The sequence below is a fragment of the Vipera berus genome, assembly GCF_964194415.1.
Source record: "Vipera berus genome assembly, chromosome: Z".
In the NCBI taxonomy this organism is placed as follows: domain Eukaryota; kingdom Metazoa; phylum Chordata; class Lepidosauria; order Squamata; family Viperidae; genus Vipera; species Vipera berus.
Genome location: NC_138205.1, coordinates 16,867,969 through 16,893,537, shown reverse-complemented (window position 1 = coordinate 16,893,537; position 25,569 = coordinate 16,867,969). Strand labels below are relative to the sequence as shown.

Sequence of the window (25,569 nt, the reverse complement as noted above, 5' to 3'; positions counted from 1 at the left end):
TCATTCTGGAATCACATTCATTCTGGAATGACATGTTTTTAGAAATAGAAATATTTTCTATCAGGGCCCTGAAATCTTGAGACCGTCCTCCCCTCCCCCCCAGTGTACCACATTAAGCGCATTTCTATCCATTCCAATCAGGCAGAAAAAACAATATTAAACAAAGCAGTCTTGTAGATCAGGGCTCCTCAACCCAGGCTGTGGACCTCTACCAGGCCACAGAAATGGCAGATGAGCATCATTTGTGCATGTGTGGGATTCAGGTTGCACATGCAAAACTATTCTCCACCGCCCTGCCAAAACCACCACCTCTGCAGAATCAAAATGGTTGGGGATGATGTAAATCAGCGGTCCCCAACTTTTATGGCTTGGCAGCCCAGCTGTGGGGGGAAGAGGGGAACAGCCCGTTGTTCGTGTAACTCGGAGCTGGATGTGCGTCGTCCAGCCACTTGTGCAGCCCGGTTCCGAATGGGCCACCACGGCCCAGGGGTTGGTTTGGGGACCCCTGATGCAGACGTAGCAAAGGAGTTTTCATTTGCAAGTAAAGGCCATCCAAGGCACAGCAAGAGGAGGAAGTCTCCAGTTTCACCCAGACATGGAAAATGATATCTGTGGCCTGTCTCTGAATACGTGGCATTAAAAGTTTAATGAAGATGCTGAAAGCAATGAGGGAAGTAATAAAAGAGAGGACTGAGCTGTCACAGCAGCATCTAGGCCACTGCAGGAAATAGACTGTTTAATCATATAGGACCTTTGTCCGATCCAGTAGGATGCCTAGAAAAATAAAAATAAAAAATCTGCATCTGCGGAAACTCTGAGATCAGCCCTTTGTTTGTAGGGAAGGCAAAGAACAGACTCAGGTTTAAGGAAGCAGAAGCCATGAAGAAGTTCATCCATAATTAGCATTGTTCCCCGCCTTCTCAATTACACATAGTCCTCGACTTACAACAGCTTGTTTATTGACCATTTGAAGTCACAACAGCACTGGAAAAAGTGACTTATGACTGTTTTTCGTACTTGTGACTGTTGCAGCATCCCCCATGGTCACATGATCAAAATTCAAAAGCTTGGCAACTGACTCATGTTTATGACGGTTGTAGTGTCCCACCCAGAGTTATGTGATCACCTTTTGCAACCTTCTGGCAAGCCAAGGTAATGCGGAAAGCCAGATTCACTTAACCATCACGTTACTAACAACTGCAATGATTCACTTAACAATTATGTTACGCCAGTTTGTTAAATGGGGCAGAACTCACCTAACAACAAGTATCTCGCTTAGCAACATTGAAATGTTGGGTTTGATTGTGGTCGTAAGATGAGTACTACCTTTCCAGTGTGTGACTTAAACTGCATTTCTAAAGGGGCCTCTCTTTGCAAGGAAGACACTAGCCTTTTTTGTAGCTTGAAATGAGGTGCTATTCAAGTTGTACAGAGACATAAAAATGGAATGGATTTTCACTGCAGCTCTGCCCAGATGAACCACAATAGCAGAAGTCCACAGATTCATTCTCACTTCTGCTGTGAGAATAGCTTTTACTTTCTACCCCTTCCTCTCCTCCCCACCTGCCTTCTATGGTGGATTGACTATAAAAAGACTTGAGGACATGGTACATACAATCCAGTCCACCGTGTTTATGTTCTGGATACGAGGTCAAAGAGAAGCAGGACTGTTAGAAGAGACTCTTTGTAGCTCATGGTTGAACTGTGAGATCCTTAGTGCACTGCTGTATAATGCAACACTGAAGTGCAATATTAGGGGCAACGCAATGGTGAATAGAATGTGAAGGATGTTTGTATATAATGTACAGTATGTTTTACTTCTGGTTTTTTACTTGTGTGTAGTGTGCACTGTGGACAGACTTATTTTCATTCACAATAACAATAAAGATATTCTATTCTATGTGGTCAGAAGAGTCTCAGGTTGAAGGGCAAAGCTATGAAGACTCTCTATACACATGTGAAGTGATGGTGATAGTGGAATATACATATTTAGGAATCTTCATCTGTATAACACCGAGGGTTCTATTTCAGTAACAAGAGTTGGATAGTATATGTATGTATATATAGTATAAAAAAGGTAAATGTAAAGGTTCCCCCGCACATGCGTGCTAGTCATTTCCGACTCTAGGGGCTGGTGCTCATCTCCGTTTCAAAGTCAAAGAGCCAGTGCTTGTCCGAGGACGTCTCTGTGGTCATGTGGCCGGCACGACTAGACGCCAAAGGCGCATGGAACGCTGTTACCTTCCCACCGTAGTGGTCCCTATTTTTCTACTTGCATTTTTACATGCTTTCGAACTGCTAGGTTGGCAGAAGCTGGGACAAGTAACAGGCGCTCACTCTGGGATTTGACCCGCCAAACTGCCAACCTTCCAATCGACAAGCTCAGCGTCCTAACCCACTGAGCCACCGTGTCCCTTATATATAGTATATGTATATGTAAATAGACATACACAGATATACAGACACAAAGACACACAAACACACAACATTAGGATCGTGTTGATGTGTGATTCATGCTATTCAGTTAGTAGCCATTGCCAATTGGTTAGTATTTTATTTCATTTTGAAGTTTGGGTTAGCCTTTTATTTAACTTTATTTTTACAGGTAAAAGATGACAGGTAATCCTTATGTAGCACTGTCTCATTTATTGTACATTCACAGCTAAAAAGTAATTGTACATTCGCAGGTGAAAAAGTAATTTTATGACCAGTGTTCACATTTACAACCTTCACAGGTCTCTAAAGCAAAGGAAATAAAGCCATTAAGCACAGTTGCAGTTTCACTTAGTGACTACTTTGCTTAATGACCAACTTGCCAGTCACAATTGTGGTTGTTAAATGAGGATGACCTATATCCAGGCTATAAAAATTCCAGATGACCAATAGGTAAGCAGAGAAATAGAGAAAATGGTTGCTCTTTGCTGCCTCCTACAGATCATTTCTATTATTGAACTCCGGATATGGTATCCTGCCACTCCCCACCATCCAGTCAGAGCTGAAGAAGCTTCTTAGATGGGAAGCGAAACGTCCTCAGCGAAAAGCAAGAAAGTCCAGTTGCCTCCTGAAAAAGCACCTTTGGGGCAACCATGGCCTGGATGACTGAGAATCTCCATAAACATTTGACCCAATCACATAATAATTTAATACCCTTTGGTTAGCAAACCAGCATCACGTGTTGTGTGAACTCAGTTATATAGACATTGTTTTTAAGTATACTCTTTGACATATAATGGCTTGTGCAAATGTTTGCTTTTTTAAATCCGTTATTCTAATAATGCCCTTCCCCTTTTCCAGTATTGTATCACACCAATGAGCACCACCCAGCTCTTCACAACAGCATGTTGGCCAAAAGTCAAAAAGATATTGTTCCTGGCATAGAATCATTGGCAGAGACTGCTGTGCTAGCCACGTGCTGTGTTCATTGAAAAACCTGCGTGAAAAACAGGAAAGCAAGCTTAATTAGAACATCTAGGAGAATTGCATTGACTGAATGCTGGGCAGATTCTTTCCAATTCTATGGTTATTGTCATATACTTGCTTCTTGGGATCATTCTAGTTGATCCTGGATGACCTTGCAAAACATAAGCTGGTTCAGATCTGGCTAGCATATGGATGAGAAGACACTAGTACAAACCAAAGCTATAACCCAGTCTGCAGAATCAACCCAGTAGACAGCAATGACAATAGCCATATTCTTTGAAGTCAACTGTAATCAAGCTCAACTTGAAGAAGATATTATTTTCATTGACCTTTCATATGCAGTAGATGTTGAAGGCCGAGGTTTTTCCCAGTCTCTTTAAACCCAGCCTTTCTAGCATGATGGTTTGTAGATGTGCTGGGCTGCAGCTACCATTGCATCTAGCTCTACAGGATGAGGACGAGGAGAATGTCTTCCACAGGGTAACATATATGACCTATAAAGCCCTAAATGGCGAGGGTCCGGGATATTTGAGGGAACACCTGCTGCCAGCATCAAGCTCCCTTCGTCCAGTGCGCTCCCACAGGGAGGGTCTTATCAGGGTGCCGCCGGTTAAAGATTGCCGGCGGGTAACACCCAGGGGTAGGGCCTCAGTGGGCGCGCCTGCCCTTTGGAACCAGCTGCCCGCGGAGCTTAGGACTGCCCCCGACCTCCGTTCATTCCGCCGGGACCTGAAGACCTGGCTCTTCGAGCTCTCTGGCCCAGGCTGAGAATTTTTTGATTTTTAATTTTAACTGGGTTTTTATTTTTTCTCAGGGTTTCATTTAATCTTTTTAATTTGTTTTAACTTTTGTATTGATTTTCTTTTAAATAACCTGTAAACCGCCCTGAGTCCTTTGGGAAAGGGCGGTATATAAATATAAATAAATAAATAAATATGAATGAGAAAGTAGGATAATACCGTGATAGAGTGAAAGAATATGGAGTTACAAAAGTACAGGGGAAGATAAAGAAACAAATTTCATAAGAGTCAGATCCGGTTTTACTTACACTAATGGAAACCAGCTCTTTCGGAGCAATTCCACAAAACGCTGACATGAATTGGAAGTCTGTGTCAGTGAGGATGTTGTGATGTTGTTAGGATGATAGAGAGCAACAGCAAATCATGCAAGGACAGAAAATCGATAGCTGGTCACCCTACTCATCCAATCCTATCCCTGTGTATAACAAACACCCTATACTACAGGTAGTCCTCAACTTACCACAATTGAACCCCTGTTGCTAAACGAGACATTTGTTAAGTGAATTCTGCCCCATTTTAGGACATTTCTTGCCATGTTAAATTTTTTTTTAATCCCATTGATATCCCGCCCTTCTCCGAAGACTCAGGGTGGCTTACAATCTAAGCACAAATCAATGTGCTTAGCAATAGCCTTCATTCTATGTATATGCCTGCTTATTAGGGCTTTCGCCCCCCCCCCCCCAAGCGGCATTATTACAAAGTCAGCTTATTGCCCCCAACAATCTGGGTCCTCATTTTACCTACCTCGGAAGGATAGAAGGCTGAGTCAACCTTTAACCTTATGTTGAATAAATCACTACAGTTGTTAAGCTAGTGACACAGTTGTTAAGTGATTCTGGCTTCCCCATTGACTTTGCTTGTTGGAAGGTTGCAAAAGGTGATCATATGATCCTGAGACATTGCAACCATCATAAATATGAGTCAGTTGCCAAGAGTCTGAATTTTGATCACTGACCTTGGGGAAGCAGCAATGGTTGTGTGAAATATGGTCATAGCTCACTTTTTTTTAGTGCTGTTGTAACTTTGAACGGTCACTAAATGAATTGTTGTAAGCTGAGGACTACCCGTAATTTTATATTTACAATCACTCAGGTAAATCGCAATCCCTATTTTGTGCACTAACCACAAAATGATGCCCAGAAGAAATTTAGTCTAGATTACATGAGAGACCTGTTTACATTTCAAGAATGGGAGCTGGACTAACCACGATCTCCAAAAGTCCCAGTTACTGTTAGGATTGCAACAGGACTCCACAATGGAACAATGGATGGTAAAAGTGGCAGAGTTGGCAGAGACTGTTCTGATTAAAGATAATTTATCTAGTTTTGTTTCCATTTAGAAACAACTTCTGCATTTTGTACTCGAAGCTGAAAAAAAATGAAACACTAATTTTAGGTTCTGACAATTAGCATGACTTTGTTGTTATAGGAAATGGCTTGAAACTTTTAGAAATACAAAGCAAAAGGTTAAGGCTGTAACTTTATTGGTATTTCCGCTGCATTGAAAAGTAGGAAAAGATGCTACTTTTCCCCCCCTTTTTCACTTCTTCTGCAATTCGTTTTTAATTTTCTCAGTTTTTGTTTCTATTTGTATTTTATCTTATAATAAACTTGAATAAAAAATTAAAAGGATTGCTAATGAACTATAAATAAACCCAAGGCACCTTGCTGTAAGACAGTTTGATACGGAAGTTGATGCGCAGAAACTGGCACACAATTTTTGATAAAAGGATCAAAAAGGCACCTGAAGCATACTCAGAGGAGCTGGTTACTCTCCCATGGAAGCCCTGATGTGATTTGTAAGGAAAAGGGAGGATATAATTACCTCTAAGCTGCTTCCCGGCTACTTGAAACAGTCCTCATGGCCAGCCCACCACCTTGGCGCCGCGACCAGGTCCGTGAGATCTTCCTAGCCAGCCGTGCCAGCGTCCCTCTCTTGGCGTGATAATCCCTTGCCAGCTCTTCAGGGGCTATCTCAATATTGCCCGTGTACCACATAATCCAACCTAACAGGCTCAGGAACACCAGCACCGCACCCGAGTAGATTAACAGATCCCCAAAGTCTCGGCCTCGCAGCCTCAGTCTAGCAAAGATGCCGGTCAACAGTGCCCCGGTGCCCGCAGCGTCCATGAACACCGCAAACGCCAGGGCGAGCCGGCAACGGCTCAGTCCCGAGGAGACCATGGGACTGGAGCTGCTGAGTGGCTGCACTTACTTGAAAGGAGTTGGGGAGCCCTTCAGAAGGGAGGCAATGAGGCTCCCAAAACACAGATTGCAATGGCAATTGGCAACTGCAAAGGGTGGTGGTGGTGGGGGGTTTCCTTCATAAGCCAGTAGGCAGATTTACAGACAAACCCAGTTGAAAGGAAGGAAGTAGAAGAGGAGGAGAAAAAAGAACAGCGGGAAAGGCAAACTATTCAGGCTGGGAGTGGAAAAAAGGAGTGTCCCAGGTGAGTGCACCTAGAAAGTGGTCCAACCAGTTTCAGAAAGGGAGGGACCAACAGTTGGATTAACCCTCCTGTACCCTCAGAGCTAAGAAACCTGGTTAAGCTCCCACTTGCTCACTACCCACCTTCAAGCTTCTCCCAAGGAACTCAAAAGGCCTGGTTCCTAGGACCAGAGCCCCTGCCCCTCTCCCACTCCCCAAAATCGGCCTTCTCACACAGCTGGGAGAGTACTGGATATTCACTGTTCTTGGTTCAAATAATTTGCTTGCAGAAAGCAGGAAGTCTCTGGCTGTGTATTTTCTTTTCTAAACCTCCACCCCACCCCCTCCACCTTCCCAGTGACACTCTTGCATGCTCTGTTCTCCTCCCTTCTCAATACACCAAGCTGTTCATAAAAGGAATCTCGCCCACTGAGGTTTTCCAGGGGTGCTGCATGGGGATCAGTGCACATACCCAGTGCACATACCCACTGCACATACCCACTGTGTGGCCAGCCAACCACATATGAGGGAAGAAGGTGCAAAGAATTTGAGAGGGTTCAGAGCAAGTGAAGAGCCAGATGGGTGTCTTGAATTCCACCTTTGCAAAGTTATCGTTATTATCCTTAGCTATTTATGTCAATCTATTTATTAAGATTTCTATCCCACCTTTGTTCATTTATAAGCAACTCAAGGCGGTGAAAATACATAACACTCCTTCCTGCTCCCATTTTCCCCACCACAACAACCCTGTGAGGTGGCTTGGGCTGAGAAAAAGAGGGACTGGCCCAAAGTCACCCAGCCAGCTTTCATGCCTAAGGTGAAACTACAACTCACAGACTTCTGGTGATTGGCCCAAAGTTATCCAGCCAACTTTTAGGACTACGGTGAGACTAGAACTCAGAGTTTCCTGATGATTGGCCTAAAGTCACTCACTCAGTTTTCATGCCTAAGGCGGGACTTGAACTCATAGTCTCCTGGTGATTGACCCAAAGTCAGCCAGCTGGCTTTCATGCCTAAGGTGGCACTATGACTCATGGTCTCCTGGTTTCTAAGCCAGCACCTTAATTACTAGACCAGGGGTAGGCAACGTTGGCTCTTTTATGACTCGTGGACTTCAACTCCCAGAATTCCTCAGCCAGCTGGCTCAGGAATTCTGGGAGTTGAAGTCCACGAGTCATAAAGGAGCCAAGGTTCTCTACGCCGGTACTAGACCAAACTGGTTCTCTATAGACTCAGTACATTCCAAATGTATTGACTAAGAACAAATTTCCCCCAAGCTCTAAAAAAGATTAACTTCTAAATAAATATGATTCAAGCTATACTGCCTATTTCTTTGGCCTTCCCTCAGTCAATGCATTTCAAAGTTTGCTGTACCAATAGAGAATATTTGTAGCTCAGGGTTGAAATGAGGGGTCCTTGGTGCTCTCTGAGCTTGCTCGTTTTCTTGCAATCGTTTCATTACCCCAAATAGGTAATAGCATCAGTGGGTAATGAAACGTCTGCAAAAAAAAAACAACAGCCAAGGACTGAGAGCAGCAAGGACCCCTCAAAACTTGCTATTGTGGGAATTGGCCATTTCCATGGACTACATATTCTAATTCATGAGCCAAATTGTACCCTTTAGTCTACTGGTAACCTGGAAATGCCTTTATCTCCCTTTACTACTATCACTGGCAATAGGAAAAGAGAATCACTTTTCCAAGGTGGAAATTATACTGTTTTGCTTTCCCCAGGTAACTAAGAAGATTCATTGCAAAATCCTAAAATGGAGGTTCAGAGGTAAACACAAGTCGACAGGAGTTACCAATAAGTTACTATGCCATCACGTTGTAAAAAAGTGATGGCATGGACTATGATCCATAAAACCTTATGGAGTAATAAACTGGTTAGTCACTGGTAGACTATAAACCTCTGTTTTTACTGATGATCTTGCTGTATTCAAAACCAAAAACAGGGGGGAAAAACCCCAAATTTGGGTATGGGAATAAAAGGCTCCTGTTGTCAGATTGATACATGGTTATTTGGCTGTAACTTTTCATAGAATACAGTACAGATAATTAAACAAACTTTGTTGCATTACATTCTTGATTAGAATTAGAATTAGAATTTATTAAATTTATATGCCGCCCTTCTCCCTAAGGACTCAGGGCGGCTCACAACAATAAAAAGTTAAAAACATAAAATACAAAGTTTAAAAAAGAATTAAATAATGAAGTAAATACATAACAATTGACCCAATAAAACCAAATTTAAAACTATAGTCAGTCCAGGCCCGAATGTTGAAACATCCATGTCTTTCCATTGATATATAATTTTATGGTACTACTCCAAAAAAAAGGGGGTTATTTGCCATCAAACATCAAAAATACACTTTTCACAAAAGGTTTCCACAATGTTGGCCACTACTGTACACATATTTTCCTCAAGCAGAATCAGCACTGGGGGGCGGGGGGGGGGAAGATGTCCACAATTTTCTTTTCCTAGACTAGAAATTGTCAGGAGAGTTCTTGGGAAGTTAAGAAGTTGCTACACCTGAGTTGGGAAGTCCTCAACTTACAAAGGTTCGCTTAGTGACTGTTCAAAGTTACAACAGCACTGAAAAAGTGACTTATGACCATGTTTCGCACTTATGACTTTTGCAGCATCTGTAATGATCATGTGATCAAAATTCAGATGGTTGGCAATTGGTTCATATTTATGACCATTGCTGTGTCCCAAGGTCATGTGATCACTTGTGCGATCTTCTGACAAGCAAAGTCAATGGGGAAGCCAGATTCACTTAACAACATATCAACTGTCGTGATTCACTTAACAACTAATTTAATTTAATTAATTAATTTAATTTATTGAGATTTCTATACCGCCCTTCTCCCAAAGGGACTCAGGGCGGTTCACAGGGCATGTATAAATAACAATACAAAAATTAAAAAACAATTAAATCAATGCCCAAGTTAAAACAAGAATGATAAAAAATAACAAGCCTATAAAAACCCATATACCCCCATCAGGCCAGACCCGCTAGTTCAAATAAATGGGTCTTCAACCCGCGATGGAAGGATCGGAGGTCTGATGCCGTCCGGAGCTCAACCGGCAGTTGGTTCCATAATGCCGGAGCACCCACAGAGAAGGCCCTCCCCCTGGGGGCCACCAGTCGACATTCCTTGACCGGAGGCACCCTGAGGAGGCCCTCTCTGTGGGCACGCACAGGGCGGAGGGGAGCCGACGCCGGCAGCAGGTGGTCCTCGAGGTATCGCGGACCCATGCCATGTAGGGACTTAAAGATCATAACCAAAACCTTGAACCTTACCCGGAAGACAATCGGTAACCAATGCAGCTCACGGAGCAAAGGTGTAACATGGGAGTACCGGGAAACTCCCAAGACAACTCTCGCGGCCGCATTCTGTACCAGTTGGAGCCTCCGAGTAGTCTTCAAGGGAAGCCCCATGTAGAGAGCATTACAGTAGTCTAGGCGAGAGGTCACGAGCGCGTGAGTGACCGTACATAAGACAAGAAAGTTCGTAAAATGGGACAAAACTCACTTAACAAATGTCTCACATAACAACATAAATTTTGGGCACAATTGTGGTCATAAATCAAGGACTTCCTTTAGTGGAATATATCATCTTGCCAGTAACTCAGATAAATGTCTGGGTTTGCGCTCAAGATACTTGCCGAGGAGTGTGGGGCGGGGGAGAGGGGATTTTCCTTTGGGATTCACACTATCTTTACAAAGTAGATAAAGCTTTTAGGCAAAAGCTGTGTTGAATGTTAATTTTTTGATCTTTGTGCTTAATTCCAAAATTATTTATATCTCTGAATAAGCTGAGTGATTGCATATATTTTCATCCCTTATGTATGTAGTACAGGGCTTTTCAACCAGTGGTACGGGTACCACCTGTGGTACATTGGCACCTGGCAGGTGGTACGTGACCATCCTAGAAAAGTGGTAGTGGGGAAGGGGATTGAGCTGAACTGGTGGCAGCACGACAGAAACCTGAGCAAGAGATGGCTGGAGCAGCTGGGCTGTCAGGGCTCAGCGGAAGCGCCAGGATCAGCGCCAGGCTCCAGCTGGAGTTCGGTGCTGATCCTGGTGTTTCTGCTGAGCCCAGAAGAAGCGTCGATCGGCTGGAATGTTGCAGCATCTCCAGGGTCTTGTGGTTTACATTCAGATGCTTGGCAACTGATTCATATTTATGATGGTCACAGTGTCCCAGGGTCATGTGAAGTGACCAAAATCTGCTGCAACCATCCAGCAGAGGTGGGGGGAAAATAAAAACCAAACACCCCCCCACCCCACCCCCGCTGCCAATCCTCAATAGAAATGCTCACAACAATGAAACCTCGGACAGGAGGAAGAGCGTGGCCGGGCGGGCAGGCCAGTGTCTTGCTCAGCTGTGGCTTGGGGGGAACTTTTTTCAGTGCCATTGTAACTTCGAACAGTGACCAAGCAAACTGTTGTAAGTCGAGGACTACCTGTACTTCATCACTTTTTTCCTTTTTTTTTTTTTGGTCATCAAGTTTTTGACACCTTGCTAGATGACTGGTGGTACTCGGATATTGTCATATCCTAAAAGTGGTACAATGGGTGAAAAGGTTGGAAAGCACTGATGTAGTATATTGTGAGTGGTGTGGTGTCCTAGTGATGAAGATGCTTACCTCCCACACAGAAGGTTGAGAGTTCAATCCTAGGCAGTGTGGCAGATGTTTCTCTCCTAGGATGCAAAAAAAAAAAATCCGCTGCAAACTCCATGTGGCATCAGGAAGGGTATCCAGCCAGTAAACGCTCAACTCCATCCAGTTGCCCTGAATTAAAGAATTACAGGGAGGTTTTATATATATATATATATGATTTATGAAATACATTTTTTTCCCAAATCTATTGAGACCATATATTCTTGAGCTGTCTAAAACTTGGAGCCTAAGGAAAAATTAGCACATCAAAACCATCTTGCAGTCTTTTGGCTTTCGTATTTTAGCAAGGATCTGGCTGTTTTCTATTGCAGGAGTCCCCAACTCCTGGGCCAGTGGTAGGATTCAAATAATTTAACAACCGGTTCTCTTCCCTAATGACCATTTTAAGTATTTTTTTAAAAATGATATACTGAAAGGTAGTTTATTGTTTAACCATCCTTAACCATCTTTTCACTGTAGAAGTAAGATCCCATTTCTTTAGAGGTAAGCCGATTAGACTAATAGTCATTGGGTTTGATATATTAGAAACAGTTAGGCGAGTCCTCTTCTCTGAACATATTATGTTCATCTTTGAAAAATCCGTTTCCGCTTCTGCTGAACTTACAGCAATTGTTCTGACAATATTTTTAGCTCTTTGAACACTTTCAGGAATTGCATAGTTCTGGGAAATTTTTAAAACGTTTTCCATGAAATCTCGATAATCATTAAAATCAATTTGGTAATTAAAAATGTCATTAAGTATGAACAATTGCTCTTCAGCTGGAACTAGTACCTTCAATATTCCAGTGATCTAGCTCCAAAAAATTGAGAAATTGTAATTTATTCCTATCTTGAAACTGGCTACAACTTGCTTTTAAATGTTCACAATCCATTAGTCTTTTTTTCAAATTCATTACGTTTTCTAAGTCTTTTCCGAGGAAACCCGACAAATAGATGATTTTCTACAAATTTTATATTTTTGAAGGTTTTTGAAGTCATTAATTCATCCACTTTTTTTCCCGTATAGACCCTTTTCCTTTCCAAGCATCTGAAATGCTTTAATAGATCTTATCAGTTTTTCAGTCTTTATTATGTCCAGTGCTTTTTTTTGTAAAAGAAAAAGGTGCCGGAACTCACACATGTCATACAACCTGCCTTGCCTACCCTACAAGGTTCCATCCAAAAAAGGTGCCGGAACTCCGTTCTGAGCGTTCTATGACAAAAAAAGCCCTGATTATGTCTATGTTTCTTGCTTGCAGTGCATCTGAAAGAAGAGAAATTTCATTTAAAGTGTCAATCATCGATGCCAAATCAGTTATAAAATATATATTTTCAAGATGGGCAGCCATACCTAAGTACTTTTCATTTGAATAAAAATAGCGCCGGATAAGCACGCCACACAGCTAGGGTTGACCTTAAACTACAGGCAGCCCATCTTGGTCCCAAAACTCTACCAGTCTTTATAATTTCAATTCCAACTTGTCTGGATATTTCGGTAAGTTCAGTTTGGTTCTTATTGGATTGATGAAAAATAGTATATATCTTATCAATAAATGATTTACTTGCTTTATTTATCGAATCATCTAAAACAAGATGCAGACGATGGTTTAAACAGTGCCATATTATTATGTTTGGAAACTCTTTTGCTATCCTAGTGCTCACTCCAGATTTTCTCCCAAGCATAATGCTGGCACCATCGGAGCAATATCCTATTAAATTTTCAATAATTTTAGTAAATATTTCTTTTTTACTTTCCTTTGCAATGAAATCAACTACTTTCACAGCGGTTTTATGTAAATGTAATCCTATTCTCATATCTAATCCATTTTTAATTTGCACTTCTATCTCATCTTCTATGTCTGAAAATGGTTTACATCTTTTTGCCAGATTGTAAACTGTATTAAATACTCTACATAAATATTTTTCATTCATTGTATCTATTATCTTTGTTACTGCTCACATTGTTTTACTTTCTCTTTACAAATGTTACGAGTTTTTGATGAAAAATGTTCTTTCATTTTTTTTCTTTAGAGAAGTTTGTTGTACCTCTTTATTTTTCCCTGATGCCTCAGTCTGAAAACATTTCCATTCTTTTGGCACATGATCACTTTTCTCTTTTGTGAAGTCATATTTTGCACAATACTTGCAACATTTTTGTTAGAAATTACCAGTCTGTCATATTTTTATTTAAAATTATTATATTGTTGCACTGTCCAGCATTCAGGAAGACTATTTTCAATTTTGGAGTTGTTATCATTTTTTTATTTCAATAATTGATGTGCTGCTTTCTTCAAGTTGGGGTGGTTGTGCTTGTGACTGTTTTGTACCATCGAAGGCCAATTCTGATACAACTGATTCCCAATTTTGGTTTCTTATTGAAAAAATATATCAAACTCTATGTTGTCTTTTCATCCTTTTAAGGGCTACTGCAAAATAATAATAATAATAAATGTTTTAATATATTATAATAACAATATTTACAGACATTAATACCCTTTATCGAAGATGACAATGTATTGTACAAAACCTTATTGAAAAGTGTATGCATCAATAACCAAGCAACGACGTAATAAAGAATGCAAAGTTTTATAACATATTACTACAATCACCAGAAGAAATTATAGAATAAAGAGTAGGCAATAATTAGAATCGAAAGAAAAAGGAAAAATTGTAAAAGATAAGCCAATAGCCGGGGCAAGACCAAAATATCAGAAAAATAAGCTGATATTGCTCAAATAGAAAAAAATATTGTGATTCAAACAATATGTATAAACTACATCAGTATCAGTATTTAGAAATAAGGTATTTCAAGTATAAAGGGCAAATAAAGGGAACAAAAGAATATATAATCACAGAGCATGGGGAAAAAAAGCAAAAATATAAAGTACCAACAATGGAAGTTACATGAAACACATCATAACTATGAAAAATGGTCATAAGTTACTTTTTTCAATGCTGGTCACTAAATGAATGGTTGTGAGTTGTGGACTACCTGTACTGAAGTTATATTTTGACTAAATCAGTGTTTAGTATATATGCAATTATATATTTCTGGGCTAAAACCAATGTTTCTGGAATAACATGAAATCTCTGCTATTTATAACAGAGTACTCCATAAAATGAGAAAATTGCTTAACTAAATAAGCATTTGCTATATGAAATCACAGGCTGCTGCCACTGAGCCGCTATTTGCCATCTGAAATAGCACCTGTCACTTAAACAGTGCTTATTATATTAAAACTTAAAGCTAAGGTTTGATATATGAAATTGAAATTCTGCTATTTAAATTTTAAATCATAGTTCTTGTTATAAAATAGGAAAGCCCATTCTGCTACAAAGAACTATGTTAGAGTTTAATGCAGGGGTGTCAAACTCGCAACGTCACGTGACGTGTCACGACATATCACGACTTTTTTTCCATTGCCGGCAATGGGGTGGGCCAGCAGTTTAACACCCCTGGTTTAATGCATGGAATCACAGAAGCCTTTAATAGCTTTCCCACTCGTTAGTTGCGCTCTGTATAGCTAGACAAAAAAAAGTTCCAGAGCCACAACCCCAGCTAATACTTGGTGGCCTCGCCTCCTTTCCCGTATGCACCAGTCAGGAAACTAGAGAGATGAAGCGTTTATTCCTGAAATTACCTCTGGGAAGCACCTGTTCTGTTCCAGCCTACGACCGGCCCTGTTTGTGTCAGGGACAACCCTTTCTTCCTTTAAACAATCAATAGGATGGAAAAACCCAACCCAAATTTATTTACAGTTCAAACAAAAAGGCAACAGAATATTTCCTTCAATAAATGATTCAAAATATCAAACAAGAGTCAACAAACAAGAGTTAAACAGAAGTATCAAGAACAGACCAGGAATCTCTTAGAATGTCTCCAAACAGTTCCTTCAGCAACCAGCCCCTTCCACACTTTCCCCTTTTATTCAGTCCCAAGGTGTGGTTTCTCACTGCCTTCTCCTCCTCTCACTGAGTCGCCACATTGATTTTCTCTGCTCTGCTCTGCTGGATTGCCTTCTGCTTCTAGCGTCTCTGAACAGATTCAGCTGTGAATCCTCTGAGTCCAACACCTCGTACTCACACAGCTGAGCCTCATGAGGAACATGACTGGAGGGGCCAGGCTGAGAGTCCTGCAGTGCATCAGAGCCTTCCTCGCACACCAAAGGCTCTCCCAAACCCCTCCTCCTCCTCCTCAGATTCATCGGACTCAGCTGCTGGGAGCACAGGCTGACACTGAATCACAACAGCACCACCCAGTTTCCCCCTGAGTGATGTGATCAAAGGTGTTTGGTTTCCGTCACTCCTCTCTTGGACTTTTGGGGAGGTTTTTTTTTTCCCCACCTGGAAAGAAGTTAAACGAAAACCAGACGTCTTCCGGAAAACAGAGATTTATCATAACCGGTTCGCTGAACTCAGCAAAAAACTAGGTATCGGTTTTGCCAAACTGGTGCGAACCGGTTGAATCCCACCACTGGCCATGGCCCACTACCAGGCCATGGCCTATTTGCAACCAGGCTGTGGCAAGCAGTGGGCCAGTGCGCACACAAACACATATGTAAATTGACTCATGTGAGTAGCGGCCTAGTATAGACATGCGTGTGTGCCAGCTCGCCGCTCATGCAGCCCAGTTCCCCTCTCCCCCCCAGCCAAGCCGCCAAGCCGCAAAGGTTGGGGACCACTGTTCTATTGTACACTGGACAGCAATATATTGTAGGTCCTGCAAGACTGCATTTTATAATTTTTCAGTTTTAAAGTTGATATGAGATTTCATAGATTTTTCTTTTTAAATAAAGCTTGGTTTTTCTTTATCGGCAGACCGATATCTTCAATACTATCTTTAGGACATAGTGCTAGAACAATTATTTCATTCTTATCATTTAGAATGATAAGGCAGCAGAGTATGGTAGTCTTATTTCTCTCACAGACCAAAGTTCTAACTTTGGGCAGAAGGTAGGGCTAGAGCAGGGGTAGGCAACCTTGGCTCCTTTATGACTCGTGGACTTCAACTCCCAGAATTCCTGAGCCAGCTGGCTCAGGAATTCTGGGAGTTGAAGTCCACGAGTCATAAAGGAGCCAAGGTTGCCTACCCCTGGGCTAGAGTGAAGAATAGAAGATTTCAGAAAGAGAAGTTTGAGACTTTTCAGTGTTATCACTACAAATACGATTGCCTCCTCTGACCTCATAGCCACCAGATGTGCTCAGAGTACAAATCTTCAAATTCTCATTCATTGGGATTTGTAATCTTAACACATCTGTGGATAGACAGATTAGGGAAAGCTAGTATAAGATGATTACTTTGCCACTGCCAGATAGAGAATTATTTAATAGTAGTTATTCGTTTTTGTGAAAGGTGACTATGGAAGTGGTTTCCAAACAAAGATTTCCTTTGTTTATGACAAGGTCCTGCATTACTTTAGGTGTATTATTTATTTAGTGTATGGCTGGTCACACACAGAATTAAAAGCACTTCATATTTACAAGTTAGAACAGTTAAAACATTTTTTTTAAAAAGAAGCAATTATAAAACCTAAGAAGAAAACAGAAATAACATTTCAGTTTAATGTCGAGTTTGGAGATCCAGTCAGTAGCTGCCGTTGTTACGCAGAGGAAGTCCTTAAAATCTCCTAGGTATCTTCTATTAGTGCATTCCCTCACTATATGTTGGATAGTCTGTCGGGGAGCCCCGCAATCACATTGTGCTGAAGGTGTCTTTCCCCATTTATACAGAGAATCAGCACACACCCCATGAGTCGTTCTAATTCTATTGTATGTCACCCATATGTGTCGGGGTAGATTAAATCCTGGAGGTATACTATTAGGATTAATATGCTCAGAAATATCTTGGGAGGTATAGCTACTCCATGCTTCCATCCACTTTTGTATAGTGCTCTGATGTTCGGCCAGCAGCTTAAGCGCTGTGAGGAGTGGTGGATTTCTTGACTTTAATCGACATCTTAAGAGATCAGAGGTATAGGCATGAATGGGTAGAGAGGAGTTTAGCAGGATCTTACTATACTCCCGTATGAGAGCTTCTTGTCGTCGTAAGTGCGGGGGAAGTATGTGGCTAAGAACAACACCCAAAACCCAAACCTGTTTTGTTAAAAACAGGTCTAAGGTATCCCTATTTTAAATCTAAAAAAATACATCCTTTTTTCTGTTTTCTATCAAAATGGCATGCAATATTTCTAAAAATGCAACAAGACAAAGTTAAAAACAATAACTGCTCTATAATTAAGCAGCCATTCAAAAAACATCAGAGGCAACAATACTAAAAGATACAGGAAGTTAAATATTTTACAACCACAGCGCTACCGTACCAAGAATATTCTGCTTCTTACTCCCAGCTGCTATCAAACTTGGATGAGGCAGAATGCAGAATACAGGAATTTGTTGGGTAATATACATAAAATTGCATCCTAAAAGGCTGTCCATCTCAAAACAAAGCAAAGTAACATGGTATGTACGAAAGGGGAAAAAAAACCTTAATACTGTGCAATCAACCCAAGAAAACCTTTAGACCAGTGTTCTGTAAGCTGGATAATTTAAAGCTGCATGGACTTCAATTCCCAGAATTCCCCAGCTGCGGATTTCTGAGAGTTGAAGTCCAACTCGGCTTAAAATTGCCAGGTTAGGAAACACTGCTCTAGAGAAGGGGTCTTCAAACTTGGCCCTTTTATGACTTGTGGACTTCAACTCCCAGAATTCCTCAGCCAGCATGCCTGACTGAGGAATTCTGGGAGTTGAAGTCCACAAGTCATAAAAGGGCCAAGTTTGAAGACCCCTGCTCTAGAGACTTAGGCACGCAGCCACATCTTTAAATAATAGAGTAAGCTACTTGTAAAGCAACAGGGAGTTGCAAACCAAACTCGTATTATTCACCACGAGGAAAACCCAGTACTAATATTATCCAAGACGGTGCCCACATCTGCGCGCGCGCGCGCGCGCGCACACACACACACACATATGCCAAAAAGGACTCACATGACAATTCCCCACCCTTCTCCACCCAGACAGCTTATCCAGGTCACATGATCAAGAATCATATGATGGCAGAAGCTTCACACATACTATCTATCACTTCTTCCCCTTTTGCCGGCCCTTCGCCTGAGCCCTCCCACCTCCGCGCGCTATTGGCCAGCAGGCCGCAGGCGGGCGCGCCATTGGCCAGCCTTAGGGCTTTCCTCATGCGCTACTGGTAGACTTGCGGGCTTCTGGCCCCGCCCTCTCCTCTTCTTGGAAAGTGACTTGAAGTTGGGATCGCAGTGACCGCCGCCGGAGGGAGGCGAATCAGAAGTTCAGGCCAGGGACGCGGGGGGCGGGGGCGGAGCCAGAAGGGCGATCGGAGGGGAGGAGGGAGGAGGGAAAGACCCCTGGATCCTCCAGAGGCACTTTTGCCTAGTGGTGAGAGCCCCAGAAGCTGAAATCCAGGGGGCAAGGGAAGGGATCTATGGGGCAGAACATGGAGTGCCTATATATAGCAAGGGGATTGTATCTTGGATCTCGAGGGAAATTGGGAGCCGAGTCCTAAGCTACGATCGCCTGCCTTCTCCGGGGGAGAAAAGGGGAGCAATCGTATTAGTAGCCTGGTTTGGGGGTGGGGTGGTGAAAGGGCCGTAGTGCTTCCCCTAATTCCTTAATTTAGGAAGATCCGGGAAATCAAGAAAGCAGGAGAGTTTGGGGCGCCCCTGTGTCCCCAGTGCCAGGCTGGAGAGTGCAGCGGTTAGAGCACTTCGCCATGGATGACCCCGAGGAGACCTTTGGCAGAGATGAGGATGCCAGCCCGGCGCCCTACGAGGAGCTGGTGTCCGTGATGGCCGAGGGCTTGTACGGCGAACTGGAGCGGCTGGTGGGCGCCCACGGCCCTACCGCGGTCTCTGGGCTGTTGCCGCAGGTGGTTTCCGTCCTGGAGGCCCTGCAGGAAGCTTGCGGGCAGGTGCGGGACCGGGACCAGGCTCTGGAGCGGCTGCGGGATGACCGGCTGCGTCTCCTGGAGCAATACGAGCGCGAACGGGCAGGGCGCAAGCGGGCGGACGAGGTGGGTACGGCCTTCCGCTCCATCGGCGGCGTCGGCTAACTTTTACGCGCTTCAGACCTTGGGTTAAGTCTCAGCTGAAGACGGTCGGTCCAGCAATTCCCGATCAGAGAGCTTAGATGCCAGCTGGTGCCAGCCGGAGCTGTCGGGCAGGCTGATTGCCGCCGCCTCCTCCTCCTCCTCCTCAGCATTCGGGAGAGGCGCTCTCCTGCCCGACAAGCCACAACGCGAACAACTTTCTTGTCTCGCCTATGGACCTTTCTCAGGAAGGCTTGTGTAATCAGAGCAAACCAAGACCTCTCCTGCCATGCAGACAGACAGACAGACACACACACACACACACACACACACACACACACACACACACACGTGACTATTCGGGGCTAATGCTGCCACAGGTTAACTGGGAAAGCTGAAGCAGACGGGTGTCAATACCCAGAATCTTTTGACTAAAAGTGCCCCCCCAACACACACACACACACACACACACACACACACACACACATACAAGGTTTCTGTGCTATTGCTAAGCACATTGATTTGTGCTTTAGATTGTAAGCCGCCCTGAGTCTTCGGAGAAGGGGGGGATATAAATGGGATTAAATTAAATTCTGAGCTAAGTAATCAGTCCGGGGGATGAGAAATTGGTCAGTAAGCGGTTAAAGAAGAGAACATAGACATAAACAGATCTTTCACCAAAGAAGGCAAACTGGAGATTGACCCAAGGTTTTTTATATTGGCATTTTTCACCAGAAGAGTGAAATGCCACGTTTGCTGATATTTCTGAATAATGTCTGATAGTTCAGGTCAAAGAGCAGTTGGCTCTCTAGATATCACTGAGTCAAACTCAAATCCTGGATAACTTCTCATCCCCAATAAAACCTCTTTCAAGGATATTCCAGTATCACTTCGATCCTGTCCCTACATCTTGCCCAGATTATTTTTTTTCATTCTCCCAACTTGTCAATCCTCCACATTTTTATAGAAGCATTTAATGTTTCTAGTTCCACAACATTGTCATTTCAACCCTCATTTGATCCAGAACCAATTGACTCCTTCCTGCAATCCATAGGAACTGTCTCCAAATTCCTGATTTAAAACGTTTATATTCTGTCTTTCGTTCTTTTTGAGTTTTCATTAAGATACTTCCACGGGTTCAGTATGAGCAAATGACCTGTGATATGTATCAGAGTAAAAATCCTTAACTTCACATATGTATAGATGGGATCTTAGATAAGCGCGGATGGTTCCTGGTTAGGATAAGATGTAACAGTTGTTTGAAGTTGTCTGTTGTGACTGCTTTGAAAAAGCTAGTACTGTTGTGGAGACAGACAATATCATATAATACCTTTTGTATAAAGGCATATTGTGACTGTACCTCAAATATCAAATACAGTTCTGGTCAGCTTCTCAAAATCCTCAGGATTGTTGTTGTGGAGAAAAAGAAGAAGAAGGACTATTGACCTACTGACCTTCCATCTTTCTGAGGTCGGTAAAATGAGGACCCAGATTGTTGGGGTCAATAGGCTGACTCTGTAAATTGCTTCGAGAGAGGGCTGTAAAGCACTGTGAAGCGGTAGATAAGTCGAAGTGCTATTGATATTATGTGTGTTCACCACCCTGAGTTAGTTCTAAGGCAAGGTTGGGGAACCATACTGGCTCAAGAATTCTGGGAGTTGAATTCCACAAGTCATAAAATGGCTGTCGTTCCCCACTTCTGTTCTAAAGGAATAAAGGCAGGATAAAAATCTGATAATTAAATTTAAAAGGCCACTGTCAAGTTGGACAAGGTCTTTTAATCAAAAAGATTAAAATGATGAGGGGGTTTTTTAGTTTAGGCAAAAAAAAGGCAAATATGAAGAAAATGATTAGAAGTGTATAAAATAATGTTTAGTGTTGAAAAATAGATAAGGATTTTCTCAATTCATATATTAGTAAAACCAATGGACTCCAATGGTAAAAGGATAAGAAAAAAAAGTGTAGATACAGTGAGGGGAAAAAAGTATTTGATCCCTTGCTGATTTTGTATGTTTGCCCACTGACAAAGAAATGATCAGTCTATACAGGTGAAACTTGAAAAATTAGAATATCGTGCAAAAGTTCATTTATTTCAGTAATGCAGCTTAAAAGGGGAAACTAATATATGAGATAGACTCATTACATGCAAAGCAAGATAGTTCAAGCCGTGATTTGTCATAATTGTGATGATTATGGCTTACAGCTCATGAAAACCCCAAATCCACAATCTCAGTAAATTAGAATATTGTGAAAAGGTGCAATATTCTAGGCTCAAAGTGTCCCACTCTAATCAGCTAATTAAGCCATAACACCTGCAAAGGGTTCCTGAGCCTTTAAATGGTCTCAGTCTGGTTCAGTAGGAATCACAATCATGGGGAAGACTGCTGACCTGACAGTTGTGCAGAAAACCATCATTGACACCCTCCATAAGGAGGGAAAGCCTCAAAAGGTAATTGCAAAAGAAGTTGGATGTTCCCAAAGTGCTGTATCAAAGCACATTAATAGAAAGTTATGTGGAAGGGAAAAGTGTGGAAGAAAAAGGTGCACAAGCAGCAGGGATGACCTGGAGAGGATTGTCAGGAAAAGGCCATTCAAAAGTGTTGGGGACTTCCACAAGGAGTGGACTGAGGCTGGAGTCAGTGCATCAAGAGCCACCACACACAGACGGATCCTGGACATGGGCTTCAAATGTATTCCTCTTGTCAAGCCGCTCCTGAACAACAAACAACGTCAGAAGCGTCTTACCTGGGCTAAAGAAAAACAGACCTGGTCTGTTTCTCAGTAGTCCAAAGTCCTCTTTTCTGATGAGAGCAACTTTTGCATCTCATTTGGAAACCAAGGACCCAGAGTCTGGAAGAAGAATGGAGAGCACACACTGCAAGATGCTTGAAGTCCAGTGTGAAGTTTCCACAGTCTGTGTTGATTTGGGGAGCCATGTCATCTGCTGGTGTTGGTCCACTGTGCTTCATTAACTCCAGGGTCAACGCAGCCGTCTACCAGGATATTTTGGAGCACATCATGCTTCCTTCCGCAGACGAGCTTTATGGGGATGCTGACTTCATTTTCCAGCAGGACTTGGCACCTGCTGCCAAAAGCACCAAAACCTGGTTCAATGACCGTGGGATTACTGTGCTTGATTGGCCAGCAAACTCGCCTGACCTGAACCCCATAGAGAATCTATGGGGCATTGCCAAGAGAAAGATGAGAGACATGAGACCCAACAATGCAGAAGAGCTGAAGGCTGCTATTGAAGCATCCTGGTCTTCCATAATACCTCAGCAGTGCCACAGGCTGATAGCTTCCATGCCACGCCGCATTGAGGCAGTAATTGCTGCAAAAGGGGCCCAAACCAAGTACTGAGTACATATGCATGCTTATACTTTTCAGAGGTCCGATATTGTTCTATGTACACTCCTTGTTTTATTGATTGCATGTAATATTCTAATTTACTGAGATTGTGGATTTGGGGTTTTCATGAGCTGTAAGCCATAATCATCACAATTATGACAAATCATGGCTTGAACTATCTTGCTTTGCATGTAATGAGTCTGTCTCATATATTAGTTTCCCCTTTTAAGTTGCATTACTGAAATGAATGAACTTTTGCACGATATTCTAATTTTTCGAGTTTCACCTGTAACTGTAATGGTAGGTTTATTTTAACAGTGAGAGACAGAATAATAACAAAAAAATCCAAAAAAATGAATTTCAAAGAAGTTATAAATTGATTTGCATTTTAATGAGTGAAATAAGTATTTGATCGTCTGTCAGTCAGCAAGATTTCTGACTCCCAGGTGTCTTTTATACAGGTAATGAGCTGAGATTAGGAACATTCTCTTAAAGGGAGTACTCCTGATCTCAGCTTGTTACCTGTATAAAAGACTCCTGTCCACAGAAGCAAGCAAACAGATTCCAAACTCTCCACCATGGCCAAGACCAAAGAGCTGTGCAAGGATGTCAGGAACAAGATTGTAGACCTACACAAGGCTGGCATGGGCTACAAGACTATCACCAAGCTGCTTGGTGAGAAAGTGACAAGAGTTGGTGTGATTATTCACAAATGGAAGAAACACAAAATAACTGTCAATCTCCCTTGGTCTGGGGCTCCATGCAAGATCTCATATTGTGGAGTTTCAATGATGAGAATGGTGAGGAATCAACCCAGAACTACACGGGCGGATCTTGTCAATGATCTCAAGGCAGCTGGGACCATAGTCACCAAGAAAACAGTTGGTAACACACTACCCTGTGAAGGGCTGAAAGCCTGCAGCACCCACAAGGTCACCCTGCTCAAGATATCACATGTACAGGCCTGTCTGAAGTTTGCCAATGAGCATCTGAATGATCCAGAAGAGATCTGGGTGAAAGTGTTGTGGTCAGATGCGACCAAAATCGAGCTCTTTGGCATCAACTCAACTCACCGTGTTAGGAGGAGGAGGAATGCTGCCTGTGACCCCAAGAACACCATCCCCACGTAACATGGAGGTGGAAACATGCTTTGGGGGTGTTTTTCTGCTAAGGGGACAGGACAACTTCACCACATCAAAGGGACAATGGACGGGGCCACGTACTGTCAAAATCTTGGGTGAGAACCTCCTTCCCTCAGCCAGGGCATTGAAAATGGGTTGTGGATGGGTATTCCAGCATGGCAATGACCCAAAACACACGGCCAAGGCAACAAAGGAGTGGCTCAAGAAGAAGCACATTAAGGTCCTGGAGTGGCCTAGCCAGTGTCCAGACCTTAACCCCATAGAAAAACTGTGGAGGGAGCTGAAGGTTTGAGCTGCCAAACGTCAGCCTCTAGACCTTAATAACTTGGAGTCGATCTGCAAAGAGGAGTGGGACAAAATCCCTGCTGAGATGTGTGCAAATCTGGTGGCCAGCTACAAGAAACGTCTGACCTCTGTGATTGCCAACAAGGGTTTTGCCACCAAGTACTAAGTCATGTTTTGGGAAGGGATCAAATACTTATTTCACTCATTAAAATGCAAAGCAATCTATCACTTTTTTGAAATGCATTTTTTCTGGATTTTTGTTGTTAATTCTGTCTCTCACTGTTAAAATAAACTTACCATTAAAATTACAGACTGATTATTTTTTTGTCAATGGGCAAATGTACAAAATCGGCAGGGGATCAAATAATTTTTCCCCTCACTGTAAACAAGACGTGATGGTGAATTGGTTGGCTTCAAAAGAGAACAATTTCTTGAAGGATAAATTTACCAATAACTAATATTCAAACTGCATTGGGAAGCCAAAATGCTACTTCCATATCATGCCAAGAAAATTGTGTGCATGCATCCATATAAGTCACCAGGAGCCAAAATTCACAGGTATGTGTGTGTGTGAGAGAGACACACACATACAGAGAGAGAATGCGCGCACGAGAGAGAGAGAGAGATGACTATTTTCTATTAAATCCAGTACCAGGGGCAATACAGTTACTAGGAACACAAAGAGGATGCTGCTATTGTTGTGTTTTGTGATCAGTGGAGAAAACGAATAGGACCAATTTATTCATTCTCTTTATGTGCCACTCACAATTTTAAAGTAATGTTGGGCCCCTGCTTTGCTAAAATGATAGCTGCTCCAGCTTTTCTTGATTAGGAAAAGAATGTCCCTGGGTCAACAAAATAACCTTATGCTGATAGATAAATCTTAATGCATAAGTGGCAATAATTTCACACTAGACGCAGTGGGTGAGCATTTGCTCCACAAAAGTGAATTTGAACTGGAGTTGTAAAGGTACAGGGCAGAGAAGAAATCGGTCTGAAGGAAACACAAACTGGCTTGGGATGGCGAAAGCTTGGAGAGACAGTAAAGAAATCAACTAGGTCAGTAACAAGGGGAGAGGTTGATTCTTGGATTCTCTTTACTAGCGGTTCATGGAATTGGAGGATGTGATGGATCAGGAACGTAAGGCACATTCAACAGCTGTGAGCCAGTTAGAGGGCCAGAGCCGAATCCTGGAGAGCAAAGCACGAAGCTATGCAGATCAGGGTAAGAATAGTTATTTTGCCAAATATGATGCCAATGTATCACTATTCCCTCTCGAACTGCAATGAGCCTCCTCTGTCTCTTGCGGGGTGTAGATTTGTCATAATATGGATAAAGTAAATTCAAGTAGAAGGCATCCAGTTAGTGTCTTTTTCTCTCATCTTTGCTTGTTGGAACATATGGTCACTCCTATGCCCATCC

General features: G+C 42.5%; 2 protein-coding genes across 3 annotated transcripts in view; one reads left to right on the top strand and one right to left on the bottom strand.

Moving 5' to 3' along the window:
* Positions 1-2,604: 2,604 nt before the first annotated feature.
* On the bottom strand, positions 2,605-6,627 carry TMEM238 (transmembrane protein 238). Of its 2 annotated transcripts, XR_014028496.1 has the most exons (3): positions 6,045-6,627; positions 4,469-4,527; positions 2,605-3,430 (listed from the first exon to the last, which is right to left on the bottom strand). XR_014028496.1 is itself a non-coding variant. In XM_081343920.1 (2 exons), the coding sequence occupies exon 1, from the start codon at positions 6,401-6,403 to the stop codon at positions 6,047-6,049; it is 357 nt and encodes a 118-aa protein (XP_081200046.1). In that variant the 5' UTR covers positions 6,404-6,627; the 3' UTR covers positions 2,672-3,430; positions 6,045-6,046. The 2 variants fall into 2 exon arrangements, 1 of the variants encoding a protein (XP_081200046.1); XM_081343920.1 differs by lacking the exon at positions 4,469-4,527 and having other exon boundaries at positions 2,672-3,430.
* Positions 6,628-18,787: 12,160 nt separating this feature from the next.
* LOC308677345 (C-Jun-amino-terminal kinase-interacting protein 4-like) overlaps positions 18,788-25,569 on the top strand; it is a 50,172-nt gene continuing 43,390 nt past the window's right edge. Inside the window, exons 1-2 of the mRNA XM_081343615.1 lie at positions 18,788-19,356; positions 25,251-25,371. Of these exons, the coding sequence (XP_081199741.1) occupies positions 19,057-19,356; positions 25,251-25,371 (421 nt within the window). The 5' untranslated portion in view covers positions 18,788-19,056. The remainder of the gene's footprint in view (positions 19,357-25,250; positions 25,372-25,569) is intronic.

Coding starts and splice junctions, on each gene's coding strand:
- TMEM238 (XM_081343920.1), bottom strand. CDS start 6,403: ATGGTCTCCTCGGGACTGAGCCGTTGCCGGCTCGCCCTGGCGTTTGCG.